We start from the raw sequence: 20917 nt of genomic DNA on the forward strand, positions 1-20917 counted from the left end.
GTTGGACATCTCTCAAGTGAAGCCTTATTTCACAAAACGATACCAATAGGAAAGCCCACATGTCAAGTATGCAGCATTCTACCATCTCCAGTCTTCTTCGAATGGCTTTACTCAATGCCAGGGTTGGTAGAATGGGAATTGGCATTGTTGTAAGTTATATTACTGGCTACAAGTCTGACCTAGATCTAAACCCTAAATAAGTGATGGGATCCATGTGCTCTGTTATTAACTACACTATTATTATCCTCCTTTTCTGGTGTATAATTTAAGCAATTGTCTGATATTTTTTGTATTATTTATTGACAGGCATTTTAAAGTAAACTCCCTGTCTGGAGTATGGACACCGTCATCACTGCATTCTGTCATGCATCCTAATCACATTCTACATGATGCAATCTTGAACTGTTACTATCCACGATCCTGACAGTGGATTCTGAGCATTTCCTATCAGGAGGCCTGTGAGGCATAATAACAGAGACATAACTGACACTATGGCGTTTGCATGAGAGGTGAGCATAGAGAGGGGATGCTGTGCAGTTCAGCCAGCTCCACAGAGCGCTGATATATGCCCCAAAACGCTGACCTGTCAGAAGCCGCCAGGGAGCCGCGCTGACCCAGCAGCATTTTACCCCACAGGAATCTGAATGCAGAATCATCAGTCTCTCCCAACCCCAACCCCCTCCTCTCTCTCTCTCTCTCTCTCTCACACACACACACACACACACACCCATTCACCCACACGCGTATAGACATCCTCTCACACACAAACACACTGCATTCTGTTGTATCTCTGAATATGTTGTAGCCTGTTCCATCCCAACGCTCCGTCCTCACCCTGGGCATCAGCACAATGGAGTGTGTCTGTGTGTGTGTGGTCCTCCAACCAGAGGACCGGTGAGCACGTCTGGAAAATGATCTGTCAAGAAACATGTGCAAAGTGTTACGGCAATCCACAACAAACAGCAGTGGGATCAGTGTGTTGTGAACTTTCACAACAAGCTGGGGTTCACATGGTGCCGTTGCGTCACCATCCTCATCTGTGAGAGCAGCGAGACGTCAACCTATTTCACCTTTCGTCAGGGGTTCCTTGGGAATCTTTGAATAACGAAAAAAAACAGCAATCCTTTGAAATCACCCTCCATGTTTGAGGTTTCATGCCTTTCAGCTGCAAACAACTTGGATCTGTTTTTCTGTTACACAACTCCCACTAGGTGGTCAGTCACAAGAGTGTGTGAATTCCCCTGTTGAACTTTAATACGCTTTCAAACAGGAACAATTTTATTCTAAATCCTGTGTGGGGTTGCCCTCCAGATAAAACAAAACCATATGAGTTAATATTGGTCAGGAAATGAAATTGCCTTGATAACACAAACGCAGAAGTCTGCTGCACATTAAGTTCTTTTTAATAAGCAGAAAAGAAGTCTGTATCCCAGAGTAGCTGGAGGAGCTGTTGTACTCTTTCTTGTGGCTACTGCAGATACTTCGAACAGACTTTTCAAGGATACTAAGACTAATTTGTAATTTAGTTACAGCACACGGACACAAATATATAATACAGTACTAATATACTTTGAATCTATCAAAAAGATGGACATTTTGTGATCTAAAGTGCAAAATGGGAAAAGAACATTTTTGCCTCTAGCAAAATATTTACAAATTGAAGAAACGCACCATTTGTTTTTGTTTTGGGTGTTTTCTTGGATGTTGAGGAGGGGTTATTCATCTCTTGGAGGCTGGACGCATAAGATGGCCACTCACACGCAATCACAAAGCTGTTTGATCCCCACCAGCCTTGCCCACAAAGATAGTGTACAAACCCAAAGGGAAAAAACATACAAAGCAATATAGGAGATCAAAGCTTTTCTCATTGAATTCACAATCAGAGCAGACATGCACAGACACACACACACTAGCTAGTTCAAAAGAATGACGCATCAATCCATCTCACTTGTCTACAAAATCTCTTGAAAGTGCACAAGGATGGCTTAGTGAATGCCACTCCCTCTGATGTCTTGTGGAGTCCTGGGTTAGAACACCTCATCAGACTCAACTGTTTACCTTCACATGAATGCTTTCAAGAGTTCTAAAACAAACTGAAAAACAACAAATACATTAGAGAGCAGCATGCAATAGAATATCGATGCCATGAGACATCCAAACCAAATACCAGACTAAACAGTTGAAGTGGAGTTCAACATTATGGGTTACACTGTGCTTGAGAGGATGGACTTATGGACTTAGGAGTGATTGTTGTCCCAGGTTTGTATAGAGTGCACCATTGCTGTTCCTGACCTGGTTGGTCCTCCCAAAATCAAGTGCAGGCAAACGCCTGAACCCAACAGCGCCAAAATTTGTCCAACTTTATTGATAGTGTTTTGCTGTGGAGCTCTGAGTAGGCAAAGCGGGTAGCCACAACAGAGAGGACGAGAGGGAAGGAGGTGACCACATCACACACAACGTCCTGAACGAAAGCACATGGCACAGCTGCACCTCACTCGAGTCCAAACCACAGATGGAGGGAGGGGACCGGGGAACCTGTGGCAGAGAGACAGGGAGGGTCGCTCTCTCTCTCCACCACCTGGGCGGCTTTTCCTCAGGGCTTTCATCTGATCAAGGTATTCACTTCGGGTCAGTTCCACATAATTCCTTGCCCTTCCGCTAAGTCACACATATACACACTGAGCACTGGCATCCCAGCATGCTCTGGGGGAATTGGCAGTGTCCTTGTGGTCACCCTGGCCTGAGTGAAACCACATGCACCACAGCTGAGCATTACTGGCAAAGCAAAACCACAACAGAGCAAAGAGAAGAGTTGTGCTGCACTCTGTTTAAGATTTACCATTATATGTTCCATTTCAGCGGGCTTCCTGGGCATATAACTGTCCACACAGGGATTTACTCAATACATGACATGCGGTGTGTAATGTACAGTTCAGGCTATATATATGTTCAAAAACCTCTTGGCTTCCCCTTGAATGAGTTGTTTTAACAATGTGGTTCACTGGAAAAGTACCATCATGCAGACAGGGGTGGGTAAGTAAGGGGAATTGTGAGATTGCATCTGCAGTAGAAAGCCCCGGCTCAAGGATGTGTTACAACAAGCTCTTACTCTTAGCCCAACTCTCTTGCAGCAGTCTGTCAGATAACTACAAACAAAGCAGCTCATTGCTATGAGACATGTAGCATTCGGGATAACATCTTCAAATAGGGGCTTGGTAACACAATTCAGAGGAGTAGGATATCATAAGCACCCTTTTTTTTCAATAAATCCTCATCTTTCATGCTTTACTTATCCAATTTTCCTCAGTAAATTTCTATTTCCTGTGCTATACTGCCACCTGGTGTTCATTCTCAAACCAACATAATTGCTATTCAGTCACTGCTGAGGGACAAAGTAGAAATATACTACTAGCTGCTTGATTTCAAACACAATACAAGCTCTTAATTAAGACAATTAAAGCGCTAATCATAATAAACAGTGATTCAATTTTATTAGGCTGGCTTGACAAAACAATGTTTCCTCCTAGTGCTATGGCAGCAAAAACAACTTGAGTCAAATGTTTCCACTGTTCCGTGGGGCAGTTCCTGGCAAAAATGACCAAGTACTGAGATAGTTCAGTTCAGTGAAGGCCATGATGTCCGAAGCATCGTTCAATACATGACATTCAGCTGATGAGGGACTATCACAATGCTTTATCTCCCCCTTGTGTTCAATCAAGGAATTAAAAATCAGAACGACATCACAGGTCTTCATGTTCCACAGGCTTTTGACTATCAGGGACTAGTTGATCTTCAGACGGTTGCTGATTCTCTTCTAAGGATAAGAGGAAAGAAGTGGCATAAGGTCATATGCAACATCCTCTGAGAATCATACACCTAATTAACAACACTGCTGCGGTGCTCTCGGCGTATTTATGATAATGGATGGTATCAGGATTGTTTAAAGTGGCTCAACATATTTTGAGATGATGTTCATACACTTTACTTTACACAACAGTATTTCAAATTGCTGGTGCTTAATATATGAAGTGTCCATGACCATATTGTGTAACACCTTTACAACAAATTTAGACCAAGTAAATCTATCTATCTAATAATAATTCTGATCTAATAATAAATCTCAAAATGAAAGTAAACCAATGCAAAAAACAAAGCAAAGTCTTATTTTAATTTGAACTGGCAGAGAATAGTGTCTTCATATCGGACACTAAAAATACAGTTTGGAATATCAGGACTTACCTAATGTGGGAGTTGGAATGCAGGTGCCACCTTCGTCATGGAAACCATCAGCACACTGGCACTCGTAGCTTCCAACGGTGTTGAGGCAGTCCTGGTGCTCCTCAGTGCAGACAGCTTCAGGCTGATCACATTCATCCATATCTGCAATCACAACACATAGAGCTTCAGGCTGATCACATTCATCCATATCTGCAATCACAACACATAGAGCTTCAGGCTGATCACATTCATCCATATCTGCAATCACAACACATACAGCTTCAGGCTGATCACATCCATCCATATCTGCAATCACAACACATAGAGCTTCAGGCTGATCACATTCATCCATATCTGCAATCACAACACATACAGCTTCAGGCTGATCACATCCATCCATATCTGCAATCACAACACATAGAGCTTCAGGCTGATCACATCCATCCATATCTGCAATCACAACACATAGAGCTTCAGGCTGATCACATCCATCCATATCTGCAATCACAACACATAGAGCTTCAGGCTGATCACATCCATCCATATCTGCCATCAGAACAGAGCACACCGAGCTTCAGGCTGATCACATTCATTACAGTGCATGAAATGCCCTGTATTGTTGTTCCTAGGCTTCTAATACTTCTTCTTCTTCTTATTATTCTTCTTACCGACTTCTGCGATTAATTCAGCTCGAACCGGTTAACGTAGAAACTTCGTTCAAACTTTTTCGCGTAGGTCTTGTAAACGACACTTTTTAAAAACTTTATAAGATAATAAAGAAAAACTAATACAAATTTTCCCATTGACTTACATTGGGCCATTATGACATCATAATAGGGTCATTAAACTGGCTTGCACCTGTGCTTCACTGACACCTGCGCCAAGGTTCCAAGGCTCCTCTTCTCTCTGTCCCTCTCCATTCAACTGTATAACTAGGAATATTAAGAGACACCTTCCATACTCTACTTCTTTTTCTCTCCATCTTTCTCTTTATCTCTCTCAGTCTACTTTCTCTCACACTCCATCTCTCTGCTTCACTCCATTTCTCTTTCCTTCTTCCACTCTTCCTTTCTTTTTTCACTCTTCTTTCTTTTCTTCTTTCCTTCTTCCACTCTTCTTTCCTTTCTTCACTCTTCTTTCTTTTCTTATTTCCTTCTTCCACTCTTCTTTCCTTTCTTCCACTCTTCTTCCACTCTTCTTTCCTTCTTCCACTCTTCTTTCCTTCTTTTACTCTTCTTTCCTTTCTTCACTCTTCTTTCCTTCTTCCATTCTTCTTTCCTTCTTTTACTCTTCTTTCCTTTCTTCTTTGCTTCTTCACTCTTCTTTCTTTTCTTCTTCCTTTCTTAACTTTTACATTTCATGCACTGGTATTTCCTTCAGGAAATGCATTTTCTAGTTTATATCTGCCATCACAACACATAGAGCTTCAGGCTGATCACATTCATTCATATCTGCCATCACAACACATAGAGCTTCAGGCTGATCACATTCATTCATATCTGCCATCACAACAGAGCACATAGAGCTGAGTTCCTGATGTTGGTTGGCTCGAAGTTCAAGCTCATTTTTGTATGAACTGTGAACTGTACAGAAACTGATTATGATTTGAGCCTCTAACCCTCTACTATGCTCCAGGCTATTGACTCCTGTTACCACCTCCGCTCTTACAAAAGTAGACGATCAGATGTTTACCAGTGCATATGCCTTCCTCCTCCATGAATCCTTCCGAGCAAGCTAAGCACTGGTCAGGGCCCGGCCCTTTACAGCCAGAACAGACCTTGTCGCAAGCTGGAAAAATATGAAACATATCAATATGTAGATGCCAGTATTGCACAAGACAGTCTACACATCACTGCAAGTTGTAGAAAATAATACTGAAATACATGTCTTACGACACCTTAAGGTACGACCTGTCTTACCATTGCAGGAGAAAGAGCCTTGAGTGTTTAGGCAAAACTGATCCTCTTTGCATGTGGAAGAATCCTCGGCGCACTCATCAACATCTTTGAAATACGAAATGAGAAAGAAAGCAGATTGATATACGAACCAGCTGAAGAAAAAAACCAATGTTTTTGATGGTCTCAATGTTCCATCACTTGGCAAGAAATAATGCTTTTCCTACCAATGCATGCCTCTTCGTCATCCTCCTCCCATCCCTCTTTGCAGTCATCACAGTCCTTATTGGTGGGGCCCGTGCAGGTCTTACAGGAGGTAGGACACACTGTAGAAGAGCAGTTCTCAAATTGACTCCGCTATGTTGAGACAGTTCCTGTACATATTGCCCTTTGAAAATGACTGGATCTAGATTGGATCTACGTATTCAGGCAGCATGTTCTTGTTCTAGTATTCATACTGGTTGCTACAGTAATGATGTAGATGAGAGCACACTGTCCAATGGTAGCACAGTTTTGACAAATTAGAAAGAAGGAAAAAAAAAAACTTGTAAATGGAGATATGGCTTTTGCTTATACAGTCAGGTCCATAAGTATTTGGACAGTGACAGAAATGTCATAATTTTGTCTCTGTAGACCACCACAGCGGATTTGAGCAATCTATCAAGCAATCAAGATGTGGCTAAAATGTAGACTTTCAGCTTTAAATCAAGGGGTTTAACACAAATATTGCATTATACAATACAGGGTGCATTCTATACAGTCCCTCCATTTTCAGAGGCTCAAAAGTAATTGGACAAACTAACATAATTATAAATATAAGGATTGTGTTTTATTCTGGGATGAAAATCCTTTGCAGTCAATGACTGCCTGGAGTCTGGAACACATGGACATCACCAAATGCTGAGTTGCTCCCTTGAGGTGCTTTGCCAGGCCGTTACTAAATATTCAATTTAATGATCTATATTCATCTATTGGAACAATTTAATGATCTATATCCATCTATTAGAACACATTAGTCTACCTTAAAAATTTCAATCCAATTGGTCTCAAAGACTCCCAGCGTCTAAGGTTCCAACTACTTCAAACCAATAAAGGAATGGGTATCCCTTTGTCACACAGACAGGTAGTGGTTGTAGGGGGACTTCTATAGTGACCATGTCTACTGGACATTAGCAACGATGTTACCGTTGCATACAGAAGCTGGTCCCTTAGCCTGAAAAGGGAGAATTTACCTGTGCAAAGAGAGAAAGTGTCATTTCTTTGCTCGTTGAAGTATCCATCAATGCAGTCCAGACAGAATTCCCCTTTGTATCCATGGTTGCAACTGCACTTGCCATCGCCCCCTCTTGTCCCTTCGCCATTACAGACTCCATTACCATGGCAAGGCCTCTCAGATCCTCCGACACAGTCTGATCAGGGAACAGTGCATTGTTAGAGAAATACCATCCCTGCCATTCAGTTGTACTATTATCTTTACTAACAGCACTGAACACTGATGTGCATTAAGGATGCAACGGTACATTGGGCCCCCGGGTCGATATGCATCAGTTGTTTTTGGGCCACGGGAGCGGTGCTTCTCTCTGTCTAGCTACTGTACTAGCCATTGACAAGTTGGAACTGAGATCATTTGGTTCTTAGGTTCCCCTCTCTTCTCCAGCTCATATTTGCATACAGAGTGCTGATAGGCTTCAGGGAAAGTCTAACTGACAACGTGCGTTCAGACTGAGGTGCGATAAGAAAGTTTGAGAAATGAAAGGAAAATGACAGGCATATCGCAATACAGCGGCGCACGCGAGTGTATTAAACCGACAGAATACCGTGAGCCATTGCATCCCTAATGTGCATATACAAAGATCTACACTATAAAGATAACAGTGCTAACTGTGAAGTTGTTGACTCTTGCCAGGTAAGTCTGTTGGCTGATAGCTAGTCAGTTCACTACTCTAGATAAAACTTTGAATCAAGTATAACACAAAAAACTATTTGAGTTTGTCTTCAGTAAGATTCTTTGATGCTAGTCATGTCCAGGTACCTGGTAACCAACACACATTAACTGGTTATCTAGCAGGCAGTGGTGATCAACACAAATTATATAACTGTCTTTAAGCATAATCAGAAATGACAGATTATGCACAATAGAACCTTTCCACCTAGAAGGAGGTGTAGGTTTATGGTTTGACAAACAATGAGCTACACAATGAACACGCTTTTGTACTGAAAAATACTTATGTACCTACAATCTTCACACTCATGTTACTTGGACTTGTACAAGATGTGAACATGTTAACTCAAAAATGATTTGTGGTGAATAGTCTCTTTGTAACATTCAAACGTATCTGCCACACACCTTTTGTCAAAGTACGGTTTTCCACAGGGTGTTGGTCCAAATCAACAACATAGTATCATGTTAGTAGTAATATGAGCAGCTAACAATCTCAAAGACACATTGAAATGTTACAATGATGGTACAGAAGCATCTTTGGGGTTCTTTGAAAAATAGCTATATAAATCAAATCTATTATTATTATTAGAATCTTGCCAGGAACCTCAGGATTTCCCCACGTTCAATACAGCAAAACATCAAATCAATGTTATTGATACTGAAAAAAAAAAATAAGAACATATATCCATTTTTAAAGGTGAATGGATGTCTAGTTGCTGTTGTCACATGCTGCCAAACATTGGTTGTGTGTGCATTAAAGCCTTACCATTGCAGTCTGGGCCAAATGTTCCATTGGGACAGCATACTTTGATGGTCTCAATGCAAAACCACTTCAGTAGGTCAGGATGTTTTGATTTACTGAAACAATTAAGACATAGGTTTCATTTTGTGAATGATTAGGCCTAACATAATACATTTCAACAATCCAATGAAACACGAGGAAGAAAGGTTGAGTCAGTAGAAGTTAAATAAATGTACTACTCCAGTAAACACATTCCAACCTCTTGAACCACCAAGTTTCAAAATGGTCTTCATGCTCCTCGACCATATGATTGCATTCAAAGCTGCTGCTGTCACACAACCCTTCAATGATCTCCACCAGACGGATCTCACTGGACAGAGGAAAGAGTGCATAATCTTAGCACAGCAGACAAATTGCAATATCCTGCAACATCAGTGGAAGATATAACTACAAATGTGTAACCTATCAAACAGCATTACTTCACCTGATCTCATATTTTGCCAATTTCCTCTCCTCCCATGCTGTATTTCCACCACCAAAATTCTTCTTAGCGGTTCTATCGAAGCCCTTAACATTGTAGAGTTAAAATTCACAATAAATGATCAGACAAACATTTCGCATCCAGACTTAATTGGTAACTTTCAGTTAAATTGCACAGATCATATGTTGTCTGGCGGTCAATGTAAGGGAACGACTCCAGAGGCATAACATTAGCCTACAATTAGACTGCCTTACCTTGTTGAAATTGTCTGTTATCTGTCTGCATGTTGAGCAAGAACTCTTTAGATCTTTTGTGTAGATGTGCTGCACTTGTACAACTAAGACTACAACATAAAATGAAATAATCGATATACTGGTTGGCATTTTCCCATTCAACTTCGCTAACTATTAGCTGATTAGCAAAAAATGTCTCAAACGTAACCACTCAGCTAGATACCTAGCTATGACAACATAGTCTTGTCAGCGACCCAAAAATATTCCTGTCTTTGTAAAGAAACATCAGTTATAGCAGCTACAATAAATAAACCGAGACGAGACGCAAAGCTTTATAGTAAGTTACAGTATTTACATGCCGGCTAAAGAAAAAGCCACACATTTTTCGATTTCCGCGTCATCTTGTGATTACGATTGTGTCTCCTTTTGATTGGTCATGCTTATACATCAGTCATTTCATAAGCCAATGTAGTGTCGCCACGCGCGGGACAACTATGTGAAGTCAAGTGTAAATTTAAGGTCACAGTATCACCTAAATGCACTTCACTGATAAGTGTAATTTGTTTTGTTTACTCAGTCGATCGCTGATACGTTCATCCACGAATATAATGACTTTGCTCAATAAAAGGAGAATTTTGATTATCCTTATGAACCTGGCCTGACAAAACAAAGCAATGTGAAGGAATATTACATATGCATATGTTATTTTTAAAGCGTGTATTGTCATCAGAAAATGGTGTATCTGTCCACTGTCACTTTATCCGTCTATTCTTCAAAGGGAGAACTAAATCTGATATATTTGTCCAATGAGAAGGTAATGGTACAGCGTCTTCAGTGACCAGATCTGCGCATGTGCCGACTTCCGATGTTGAAAAGTCATGGCAGAGAAGAGAAGTGTCTCTGAGCGACCGCTGCTGTTTTTGATTGTTTTTATAGTCTTTCTACATTTATTTATATGCCCATTTACAAAGGTTGAAGAAAGTTTCAACTTACAAGCAATACATGATATTTTGTACCACAGACTTGATCTCGAAAAGGTAAGAAATTAGATAACTGACAACTATCTGACATTACCTCGGTGGAGTTAGCTAGCTGGGATAAGTAATAGTTATGGGCTTTTCAGTGTTACATTGCCAATGTTGACATAGGTAGGCTAATTGAATAGCAGATCATATCAGGGTGATACTACGAACACCATCATTTCGCCGTATTCATTTCGCTGTATTGCAGCGCTAGCCAGGTGAGATTTGTGTGTTCTTCCACAGGTTATATTTGCTTTACAGTCTATTGAACAAAGCTGAATTAAAATGATAAGAAGAGAGCGTCAATACAAATGCTTACACCTCCACGAATTCTAAGCTCAGAATCAGCTTTGTTTTCTCATTTACAGTATGACCATCACGAATTTCCCGGTGTAGTTCCACGGACATTTTTGGGGCCAGTGTTTATTTCAGTTCTGTCATCGCCAATGGTGTATATACTATATTTTCTGGATGTGCCAAAATTCTACACTCAAGTTATTGGTAAGTGTCTTTCTGAATATCAGTTATCAGCACTTTATGGCACTGTGAGGGGATATTAGCGCTTGAAACTTTGATCTTAACCTGCTTTTACGTCTACATTTTAGTGAGAGGCGTGCTGGGGATGTGTGTGGTTTTTGCTCTCTGGCGCATGCAGAATGAGGTTCGGAAGCAGTTTGGGACCACTGTTGCTGGATTTTTTTGTCTCATCTGTACATCACAATTCCATCTCATGTTTTATGCCACCAGGCCACTGCCAAACGTTTTTGCTCTGCCTATAGGTAAATACCATATTTTGAATAGAATTTGTTATTACCATTTGATTCACCTACTGAAAGGCTTTGATGTTTTGAATTCCCATTTTCCTTTTTTACGCTGTAGTTGTTCTGGCATTCACATCATGGATGGCGCAGAAGCACGGTTCCTTCATATGCCTCTCAGCATTTGTCATCATTGTGTTCCGCTCTGAGCTTAGCCTCTTCCTGGGCCTGATGCTACTGATGTCGCTGCTGAGCAGGAGACTGACTATACTACAGCTGTTTTACTTTGCCATACCATCTGGTATTCTGTCATTAAGTGAGTACTGTGTGAAAGTTGACTTTATTTTATATTGTGTCAAGTTTTCTGTGTCAGACCTGTGAACTCAGAACTGTGAACTGTCCAAGTCAATTGTGCCAAACTGTATTTGAACCAAATGTAATCATTTGTCCATATTTTTCCCTTACAGGTCTCACTGTATGTGTTGACTCTGTGTTCTGGAAACAAATACTTTGGCCTGAGGGTCAAGTTCTGTGGTACAACACAGTCTTAAACAAAAGTTCTGACTGGGGAATATCCTTTTGTTCATTTTCCTGTAATTACACAGGGATTGCTATGTTTACATTCTGCTTTAATGTTTATGTTTTAAACTGCTGACTTCCTATTCACCTTAACTTTGTTCCCCTCAGTAAACCTCACCCTTTCTGTGGTACTTTTACTCAGCCCTTCCTCGTGCCCTGGGCAGCACTCTGTTCTTCATTCCTTTGGGTCTTTTTGACAGGCGGATGCAAACACTGTTAATTCCAACTGTTGGGTTCATTCTGCTGTACTCTCTCCTGCCTCACAAGGAGCTTCGCTTCATCGTCTACACCTTCCCTGTGTTCAACATCGTGGCCGCCCGGGGCTGCTCCTACATGTGAGAGAAAAACCTTTCATTTCTGAATTCGGTTACACAATTGGTGTTTAAATGCGCTGTTAGGTAGTCCACTGCAGTTTATATTATTTGTAACTGGAGTTTTTTTATGTTCCAGTTTGAACAACTACCACAAATCCTGGTTGTATAAAATTGCATCCTTGATTGTGGTTGGTCAGTTGATGACAAATGCTGCCTACACAAGCATGTCCTTGTGTGTCTCTCATCACAATTATCCTGGGAGGGAGAGCTATGTTGGAACTACACACATTAGTTCCTGCCACCTCAGGTCAGTGCTGAATGGAAGACTCAGAGACAGAAGTGTGTGTGAGAGGAGGGTGGATGTTGTGGAGAGAGCTGTTCTGATTTGTTTCCCGTATGATGTCCCTTTCAGATGTCTCTCTACATATTGATGTAGCGGCAGCACAAACAGGAGTCTCCCGCTTCTTAGAAATGAATGGAAGCTGGAAGTGAGTGACTAATTGTTTTCGTTGTCTTATTATAGATATGTACTCCAGGCAGTTGTAGAACAGCTGTGTTTCAGTGGAAAATGAAAATGTGTATATGGAAGTCTGAACTTCCAGTCACTAGTTCCTTGTTATTTGTCATTAGAGTATACTGAAATCAGGTACAATTGTCCATAATGTGGATATTACATGTTGTATGTGGCCTTTTTGTATTCAGTCACTAATTTGAATCCGGTTTTACAAGTCACCTCATTTGATAATATTTGCTAAGTGAGGTGAAAGCAAAACAGATTGTTTGACCATCACAGTATTTTAAGAATATTGCTTTGGACAACTTTAGAGTTAATAATGCAGTTATTAGCTTACTCAGCATGGGATAAATTGGAACCGACTGGTATGATATTGCACTGTTTTTGTTAATATTGTTTACTGTTTTTTACACTTTCTTTTCTTTTCAGATATAGCAAAAAAGAGGGCATGGTACCAGGGGATTCCCAAATGAAGACCTTTACTCATATATTGATGGAGGCTAACTCAACCCAGATAGCATTACTCAGAGACTCGCATCAGCCAGTTACTTTCATTCAAGGCTACAATAATTTAATGTTTAATTTCTTCAGCTTTCCCCCATTCAGTATTAAGCTGGACAACAAACTGGTGCTATTAGAACAATTAAAACATAAACCTAGCTGAATGTTTGATGTAAAAATGACTACTTTTGTAGAATGGGATTTTGTTGGTTTGGACATTCTTAAGGAAACATTCCACCTTTTTTGTAACAGGGCGCTACTGAATGTGCCGTCTTACTTAATATTGATGACGTCATTCTCCATAGCAGGCTGCTGTATAAATTGAGCACTGAGCCAAGTGAGAGATCCACTATATCATAATTATTTATGCCAGGCTCCTGGGCCTGTGTCTAACAGAGATGCAAAGGAATATTGGGAAATTAACCTGTAAACTGTACTTTCAGAATCATCATATTAGGTCTGAAAGAATTTTTGCACTTCAATGACAAAGACAACACATTTTAAAGTCTTGGACATAGTGGATTGTAACCTCATTAGAAGAGGGGGGAAATGTGTTTACTGAGCTTTAGTTATCAGGTCAGTGATAACGTCTGTGTAAACAAATAAATTATTACAAAGAGCCTGTGGCCCTGAAATAAGGATGTGAAGTACAAATTGATGCTGTGTTTACGGATTAAATTTTGGTACTTTTGCAGGAAGCTGTGGTTGTTCCATTTATACCATAGCCTGACAGACCTGGTCTAACCTCATCTCAGTTCCACATGTAGAATGAAGTTTCAATAACATCTCTATAGACACAATGAGTCTGTGGCAGCATTGGGGGCTCTGGACCGAGCACAACAGTTAGACCTTCTGCACTCAACACCAACCAGGTAGACAGTCATTACTAGTGAACAGTTAAGACACTAAATCAGGAGGAAATGTTTTATTTACAAATCACAAAATTAGCATTGTTCCAGTCTGAATGTTTATCAAATTCTGTTCAGAGACCATTATTTATAAAATATACAGTACATTTTACTTGACAATAACCCATAATTTAATCCCTCAGAGAAGACAATTGTGCTTGTGAGGCAACTGTTATAAACAAATTGCTTGTCCTGAAAAAAACATTTACACAGTTCATTAAGAAACATTTCAGTGAGTTTTAAAAGATTCTACTTCTATGACAGTACCATGAGACATAAATTCACAATAAAATAATTAAATAACAAACAAAACAAAAACGTTTTAGTCACAGATTTTTTCTTTTGGGCCAATAGATATAAAAACACAAATTCAGCATCTAGGTTTATTTTACATTATTTAAACTGAAGACTTTGTTTGCAAATCATTAAAGTATTTACAGCATTTTGACCTGAAGTAGTTCTAAGGCACAAGGAGAAAGAAGACCAAATAAATACAAAAATCATAATACAGCAATAAACCATCACCCCTACAGCTAGATACACCAACCCCCCCCTCCCTGATACAAATGACTGAGTTTGACATCAACTCCAGTTTGCAGTGTTGCAACAGTAGTACACAAAGAGAAAAAAAAAACATGATGCAAAATGGCAAAACATTTTAAGTATTGAATATGAATCTCCTCATTGTAAAATATTCTTAAGGACCCTGTGATAACTATGATATGATCCTTGATTGGGCACAAAAGGGTGTATGAAAAATTCAAATTAGAGGTCAAGATCAGTACTGAAAATATATCAAGGGAAGGTTGACCTTTAAAAAGAGAAGTCCCTCTAAATTTTCCAGCATTGGTCTGGACTGATTCAGGGCACAATTCATACTCCCTGTGCTGAACAGAGTCTCTGCTGGGACAACACTAGGTGGACAGCCCACATACCGAACAGCTACCTTAGAAAGCTCTGGCCATAGGTACTTTTTCAAATTCCAATAATCCAGTGGATTGCAGCTTTGATCCAGAATGTCCTCCTCCAAGTACTCCAGAACTGCTATTTCTGAAGCCTTTGGCTTTTCCTCCTGTTTGATTTTGTTCCTGATGTCATCCATGAGAGACCAGAGGTCATCCTTTTTTGCAACAGAGCTGTTGGATGGAGTTGAGACTTCACCACATCCATTGGACAGAAGAGGCTTTGCTTCATCTGAGGTAGACAGTGACACCTCCAGTTCTTGAATGAGGTCTTGTTTGCACTGTTCGGCCTCTTCCTCTGAGAACAGGGAGGTCTTGTACCGTGGGTCCAGCATTGTTGCCCAAGTGTATCTTGGATCATGCAGTGTGGAGGACATTCTGGTGACCATGGCTTCTTTTAGAGACTTGAGCATGTTGTCTATACCCATCGTCTCGTCAAAGAGCATATCAATTTTTCGGTTGAGGATGTGTATGAGAGGTATGACTTGGCCGAGTGTGGCAGTGCGATTGCTCATCTCCCTGCAGGCTACCTCAAAAGGCTTTAAAGCATTGCACACTGACTGCATCACCTCCCATTGATCACAGCTTATCAGTTCCCTGAAATTACACTCATTGGACATTTCATCAATGGCTTTCTTTTGTTCCACTAAACGTTCAAGCATGAAAAAGGACGTTTTCCATTTGGACGGAACATCCTGGACAAGTTGATTTTCAGGTAACTGGTATGTCTTCTGTAGTTCGGTCAACTTTTCCTTCGCTTTTGCTGAGCGGTGTACACGTTCACAGATTTTGCGGGCAATGCTAAGAATATTCTGAACCATTCTCTGACTCTTTATGGCTTCACTCACGATGAGGTCTATTGTGTGACCAAAACATTGAAGGGTGGCATGACCACTGTCTTCCAAAACATTTCCAATTATCTGATTATCTGTTACAGTGTATCCAATCCTGAGGCCTGAAGAAGCAATCCATGTGTCCCAGAGATACTCGAGCTGCTTCTGAATGTTCTCCATGTTATAGTCACAGTCTATCTGGGAGACATTGAGAAGAGCCGAGCAGTGAAAGTCTTGGCCCTGTGGACGTACACATGATTCACAAGCAACCCAGTGAGCCGTCAGAGTGAGATACTCCCTGGTTTGGCTGCTTACCCAGATACCTGTTGTAAAGTGGACGATGCCACCCTCAGCCTCTTTCAGATGTGTAAGAACAACTTCTTTCACCCGTTCATACATTTCTGGTATGGCAGTGCTGGTGAAGTAGGATGAGGAGGGTAGAGTATACTGTGGTTGGAGGTATTCCAGCAGTCGGTTCAAACCGACATTCTCCACCACTGCAGATGGCTGAAGATCAAGTGCAAGCATTTCTGCAACAAGTTTGGTGATTTTTTTGGCAACCGGATGGTATTCATCAAATTTCTCACCATTTTCTTCATAGGAGGAAGTGTCCATGAGCTCATGGTTAATTTGAAGTTCAGCAGTTGACACATCACCTGAGTTATTGCTGTTATTTTCGAGAAAATGTCCATGAAACCTCTGCATGTGCCTGAACAAGCAACTTGTGCCAAGGTTTGTGGTCTTTTTACCTCTGCTAATTGTGCGGCTACAGTGCAAACAGATCACTTTTGTGGGATCTGCAGTAGAAATAGAAAAATGATTCCACAGCTTTGAAGTCTTTTTGCTGAACACAGACAGAGTATTTGATTTTTTCTCATGAATGGGTTTGTCAGTCACCTTGGCAGAAACCCCCTCTGTGTAGGGTGACTGTGGTGAGGGCACCTTGTCGTATGTGTTTTTTTGGTTCTTTAGGACGTCGGGGTGTCGTCTCATAAGATGTCTCATCAAACAGCTTGTGCCAAAGTCGCCACGTTTTCCTCGACTAATAACACAGGGACAATATCGACAGAGAGCTTTCAGCTGGTCGACTGGCGAAACAATAAAATGATGCCACACTTCAGATTTCACCCTTTTCATTATTTTCTTGTTTTGCTGGAACACTGAACTCAGGTCCTCATTCAAGCTGGGAGCATGAGATGGCTCCTCTGGTGAAGAAGCTGATGGTAGATTTTCACCTTTCAATCCAAATGACAAGTCAAGCAAAGACCCTTGCCCTATCTGATATGTGGCATCATCTGACTCCTCTTTAACATCCAAGTCTGCATTGTTATTCTGTGGCACTTCATCTGATGTTTCAGGAGAGCATGAGGCAAAAATGGGTTCCTTTTTCACCTCAACAGAGTCCTGTGCCTGTGTGCGTGACAGAAGTGTAGGTGGTGTTGTGTATGGTGGTGGAATGCTGGAGCCCTGACCGTTTTCCTCGATGACAATTTCACGGTGGGCACGCCACATGTGGCGTATCAGGCAACTTGTTCCCAAGTCCTTTCCGTTTTTTCCTCGACTGAACTCGTTCATGCAGTGTATACACACAGCTTTGGAGCTGTCAGCAGGGGATAAATAAAAATGTTTCCACACAGCCGATCGCCTCCGAGAATTGGAGTTTTTTGGTGCTGATGCCAAACCTCCATCCATCAGATCATCAATATGGTTGTTGGTGGAATGTGGGGATGAGCCTGTGCCAGGGCCGGTCTTGGTGCACTTTTCCAATTTTGGTTTGATTTTTAATGGTGCTTCTTTGGATGACGTGTTGGTGGCTTCCGTTGTGGAGGTTGATGGTGAGGTGTTGTTCTCTGTAGCATGAGCTGCCAAGTCTCCATTATTTGGTGATTTCATGGGAGGTATTGAGGATGAGGCAACAGCACTAGACATAGAATTACAGGGGCTCTCCCCGTCTTGTAAAAGCACAGTGGGGTGAGCCCTGCGTACATGTCTCATTAAACAACTAGTGCTCAGGTCTTTTTCATTCTTACCCCTACTAAACTCTTTCATACAGTACATACAAATAGCTTTGGTACTATCTCGTGGAGATATGAAGAAATGGTTCCAGGCAGGAGACTTTTTCCGTGGATTTACAGGGTTCCTCATGGATGACAGAAGGCTCTGAGTAACTGCATCCATGGCGACATCGTAAAGGGTACTTGTGTAGCCACTTAGCAATCCACCATAGTCATCATTATCTCTGCTAACAAAAGGGCCTACAGAACTATCATATGATAACTTTTCGTCCTCTGGCGTGCCCTCGTCCATTGAATTTGGTTCCTCTTTAATATGCAATGGTGTGTCATTTTCTGGTGGATTTTCTTCATCCACATCAGTGTTCTCGTCGTTGGGCCCATTGGTAATGGCTGGAGAGGTTGGAGAATCATCTTTTTCACTAAACTCCCCAGTCACAGCACCCTCTGATGACTGTTGGTTAACCTGAGTAGATACATCATTTGATGGGCTCTCAACAGAGGAAATGTCATTACCTAAAGCTTCTGACACACTGGCAGAGGATTTTGCCTCTGTTCCATCATGAGGTGTGATGCTATACGATTTAAAAACGTATCCATCTTGACCTTCAATTTTCAAACATGTCGCTTTGACTCGTCTCTTGTCCTCTCCTATGCAGCCATTATGTTCCAGGCCTACATCACTTTTATCAGAGAGGCCTTCTTCTCCATCCATGTTAACAGAGCAAGATTCTGCAGGGGCTGAAGGTTCTCTATTGAAGGTAAATTGTCAAATGTTCAAGAGTCATTAGTGTGGTGGGCGTGTATGTTCCTGCAATATGATCAAATCAGTGTTATTCTCCAAATCCACAGGGCTGGCATTGTTGGCATTGTCCTCTGCAATGGTTTGAAGAACTTGCTCATTTCCTGAAATCCTGAAAAACAAGAAAAACAGAAAGACATTTAGATTAGAACCATTTTGACCTTGCTCTGGTCTTGTCTGCCTTCCTCAAACAACTACAGCTCTTGTGTTTGGACCTATAAGTGTTTAAGGCTGTTAGTTATGATGCATGCCAAAGAGTCCATATGTTTATTATGTTTAATAATTAAGTAAAATCCAGTGTGTATGTATATTTCAAGTCATTTCCAGTAGGGGAAAAAATGCAAAAACGTTTAAAGGAAAATATATGCCATGACTGAAGACATGGGAATGTGATACTAATTTCAAGCATGGTTCGATGTCCTCCAGTGGGTAAGAAAGTGAGACACCATCAACAGGAAATGCTACGATGTGTGTTCCTACAATAACGACACATCTAACCCGGAACTGTAGCCCACAGGAGTTTGGGTGCCGTTTTCCGATTGTCAATGCCACCTACCCACTATCATAGTTTATAACTATCTGGTTATAACTGTAAACGGTATTATCACAGTTGATGGTACAGACATGTGTGCTTGTGCTTAGCTTTTTAGAGAGTTCTGGAGTAAAAGCGACAATTTTGCGTTGCACGTTTGACATCAAATTTAGCAAGCGATTATAGTACGTTAGGTCTCTAGTTAAGCCTTTTCCTCGATACCAATATAGCTAGCGCTAGCGAACTTACCAAATATACCCGTTGCTTTTGACAATGATTACTCAACTTTTCCGGGTTTGCTTTGCTACGTTCCGGGTCTGCCTTAAAGATACAGTGTTCGACATACCGTGTTCGCAGTCATGCTACAGTTACGTTAATATTTAAGGTATCAAACAAAGCATTTCGAGTGACAGTGGCTAAAGGCAATTATAAGCACACTTATATTTCTATGTAATTAATTACACAATGCTTAATTCTCTAGACGTGTTAGAAAAAAAATCACCTAGCCAGTTAATTACATGAAGAAACCAATTATGGTTATTTCGTTCATGTGACATAAAAATGTGTAGCACTTTCTGAAGAACACGGAGATTTGGTGAATAGGCGCATGGATTCAATTTGGATGTTGTGGCCATTCCTTGGCGAACATTAGCCACTTAGCTACCAAGCTAATGTTAGAAGGCCATCACGGCTAGCTATTTGGCTTGCGTTAGACACAAACAAATAGGGACATAAACTACAGCCTAACGATAGATAGCCTAACTGTCACATGGATTTGTAGACGGAGTTGCTCAGACACAGTAATCCCAACTAATTTACAGTTCAAACACGATAAAATGTGATCACAGTAACTGACCACTCAAAAAGCTAACGTTAGCTCATATGGTCCTTTCGACGGCAACGTTAGGCCACACAGGACATAACCTGGTGAGACAGAACCAGATCTTGGCAGCAGAACAGTGTAGTAGAACCAGCTAGGGAACCGGATAAGCCCAATACTACAACCGCTTTACATCAAGGAAATCACTTAACATAGACCAGAGAAGCAAAACATTCTTACCTAAATAATCCGTCTCATAATTATGTAGGTTTCGGTTCCTAAACAGTTAAAAAATCGCATGTGATTGATCCAGGGGGCAATTAGTTCGTTGCTTTGTCTCCTGTGCACTTAGCGTTAACATCAGTCGGTAGTAGTAGCTCCCCTCAGCGACCAACGGAAGGAACACGCTTTCATGATGTCATAGGGTTTAAGGGTGTCCAATATGGCGACGGGGCAATAAAAGGAAAACAACACTTACATTACAGGTTCAACGCATTAATGCTTTATTAACATTTTTGTATCCTATGGTATATCACGCACTGGAAAAGAAAACGTTTGTTGTCACTAAATTTAAGAACCTTAACGAACGGCACAATATATGCATGTCTCGATATTTCACTGTGGATTCATTTGTTTCCTTTGCCTGTTTGGCTTAGTTTGCACTTCAAATTAACCCAAACATACGGGGTTTCTTGACCTAAGGGTCTTTCAGGGGCACCTAGGCGCCATTATGGGTGGGGTTAACAAAGCATCATTGTGGTATTTAAATGACAAAAGATTGTTTGCTGATGTGTTTTCCAAAAGACCAGAATATCATGCCCCACCTTTACCTCCCGATTCAGCCTTACC

The 20917-nt window shown here is 41.0% G+C and overlaps 3 protein-coding genes across 5 annotated transcripts; 1 reads left to right on the top strand and 2 right to left on the bottom strand.

Annotated features, from left to right (window-relative positions):
• Window positions 1-3466: 3466 nt before the first annotated feature.
• Window positions 3467-9916, bottom strand: creld2 (cysteine-rich with EGF-like domains 2). 2 transcript variants are annotated; one of them, XM_042705758.1, is made up of 10 exons: window positions 9533-9911; window positions 9282-9364; window positions 9057-9167; window positions 8822-8913; window positions 7346-7522; window positions 6341-6439; window positions 6138-6221; window positions 5911-6006; window positions 4240-4380; window positions 3467-3814 (listed from the first exon to the last, which is right to left on the bottom strand). In XM_042705758.1, exons 1-10 carry the CDS (start codon window positions 9659-9661, stop codon window positions 3741-3743), a joined length of 1086 nt encoding a protein of 361 aa, XP_042561692.1. In that variant the 5' UTR covers window positions 9662-9911; the 3' UTR covers window positions 3467-3740. The 2 variants fall into 2 exon arrangements, with proteins under 2 accessions (XP_042561692.1, XP_042561693.1); XM_042705759.1 differs by lacking the exons at window positions 3467-3814; window positions 4240-4380 and adding an exon at window positions 5574-5717 and having other exon boundaries at window positions 9533-9916.
• Window positions 9917-10347: 431 nt separating this feature from the next.
• Window positions 10348-13897, top strand: alg12 (ALG12 alpha-1,6-mannosyltransferase). Its single transcript, XM_042705767.1, is given in 10 exon segments — window positions 10348-10548; window positions 10902-11034; window positions 11139-11312; window positions 11413-11607; window positions 11759-11862; window positions 11982-12205; window positions 12321-12441; window positions 12443-12491; window positions 12597-12672; window positions 13128-13897. Coding segments are annotated over 10 exon segments (1470 nt in total). The 5' UTR covers window positions 10348-10389; the 3' UTR covers window positions 13363-13897.
• A 212-nt stretch (window positions 13898-14109) lies between these two features.
• Window positions 14110-20797, bottom strand: zbed4 (zinc finger, BED-type containing 4). 2 transcript variants are annotated; one of them, XM_042705760.1, is made up of 2 exons: window positions 20309-20797; window positions 14110-18828 (listed from the first exon to the last, which is right to left on the bottom strand). In XM_042705760.1, exon 2 carries the CDS (start codon window positions 18627-18629, stop codon window positions 14886-14888), a length of 3744 nt encoding a protein of 1247 aa, XP_042561694.1. In that variant the 5' UTR covers window positions 18630-18828; window positions 20309-20797; the 3' UTR covers window positions 14110-14885. The 2 variants fall into 2 exon arrangements, with proteins under 2 accessions (XP_042561694.1, XP_042561695.1); XM_042705761.1 differs by lacking the exon at window positions 20309-20797 and adding an exon at window positions 19498-20292.
• Window positions 20798-20917: the final 120 nt, after the last annotated feature.

This window comes from Clupea harengus, unplaced genomic scaffold, assembly GCF_900700415.2.
Source record: "Clupea harengus unplaced genomic scaffold, Ch_v2.0.2, whole genome shotgun sequence".
In the NCBI taxonomy this organism is placed as follows: domain Eukaryota; kingdom Metazoa; phylum Chordata; class Actinopteri; order Clupeiformes; family Clupeidae; genus Clupea; species Clupea harengus.

Excerpts from the sequence above, each read along its gene's own strand:
- creld2 (XM_042705758.1), bottom strand. The coding sequence starts at position 9,661 with ATGCCAACCAGTATATCGATTATTTCATTTTATGTTGTAGTCTTAGTT. Across the intron at positions 6,007-6,137 it reads AGGCTCTTTCTCCTGCAATG|CTTGCGACAAGGTCTGTTCT; the intron begins GTAAGACAGGTC and ends ATATTTTTCCAG. Across the intron at positions 3,815-4,239 it reads CATTCCAACTCCCACATTAG|AAGAGAATCAGCAACCGTCT; the intron begins GTAAGTCCTGAT and ends TCTTATCCTTAG.
- zbed4 (XM_042705760.1), bottom strand. The coding sequence starts at position 18,629 with ATGGATGGAGAAGAAGGCCTCTCTGATAAAAGTGATGTAGGCCTGGAA.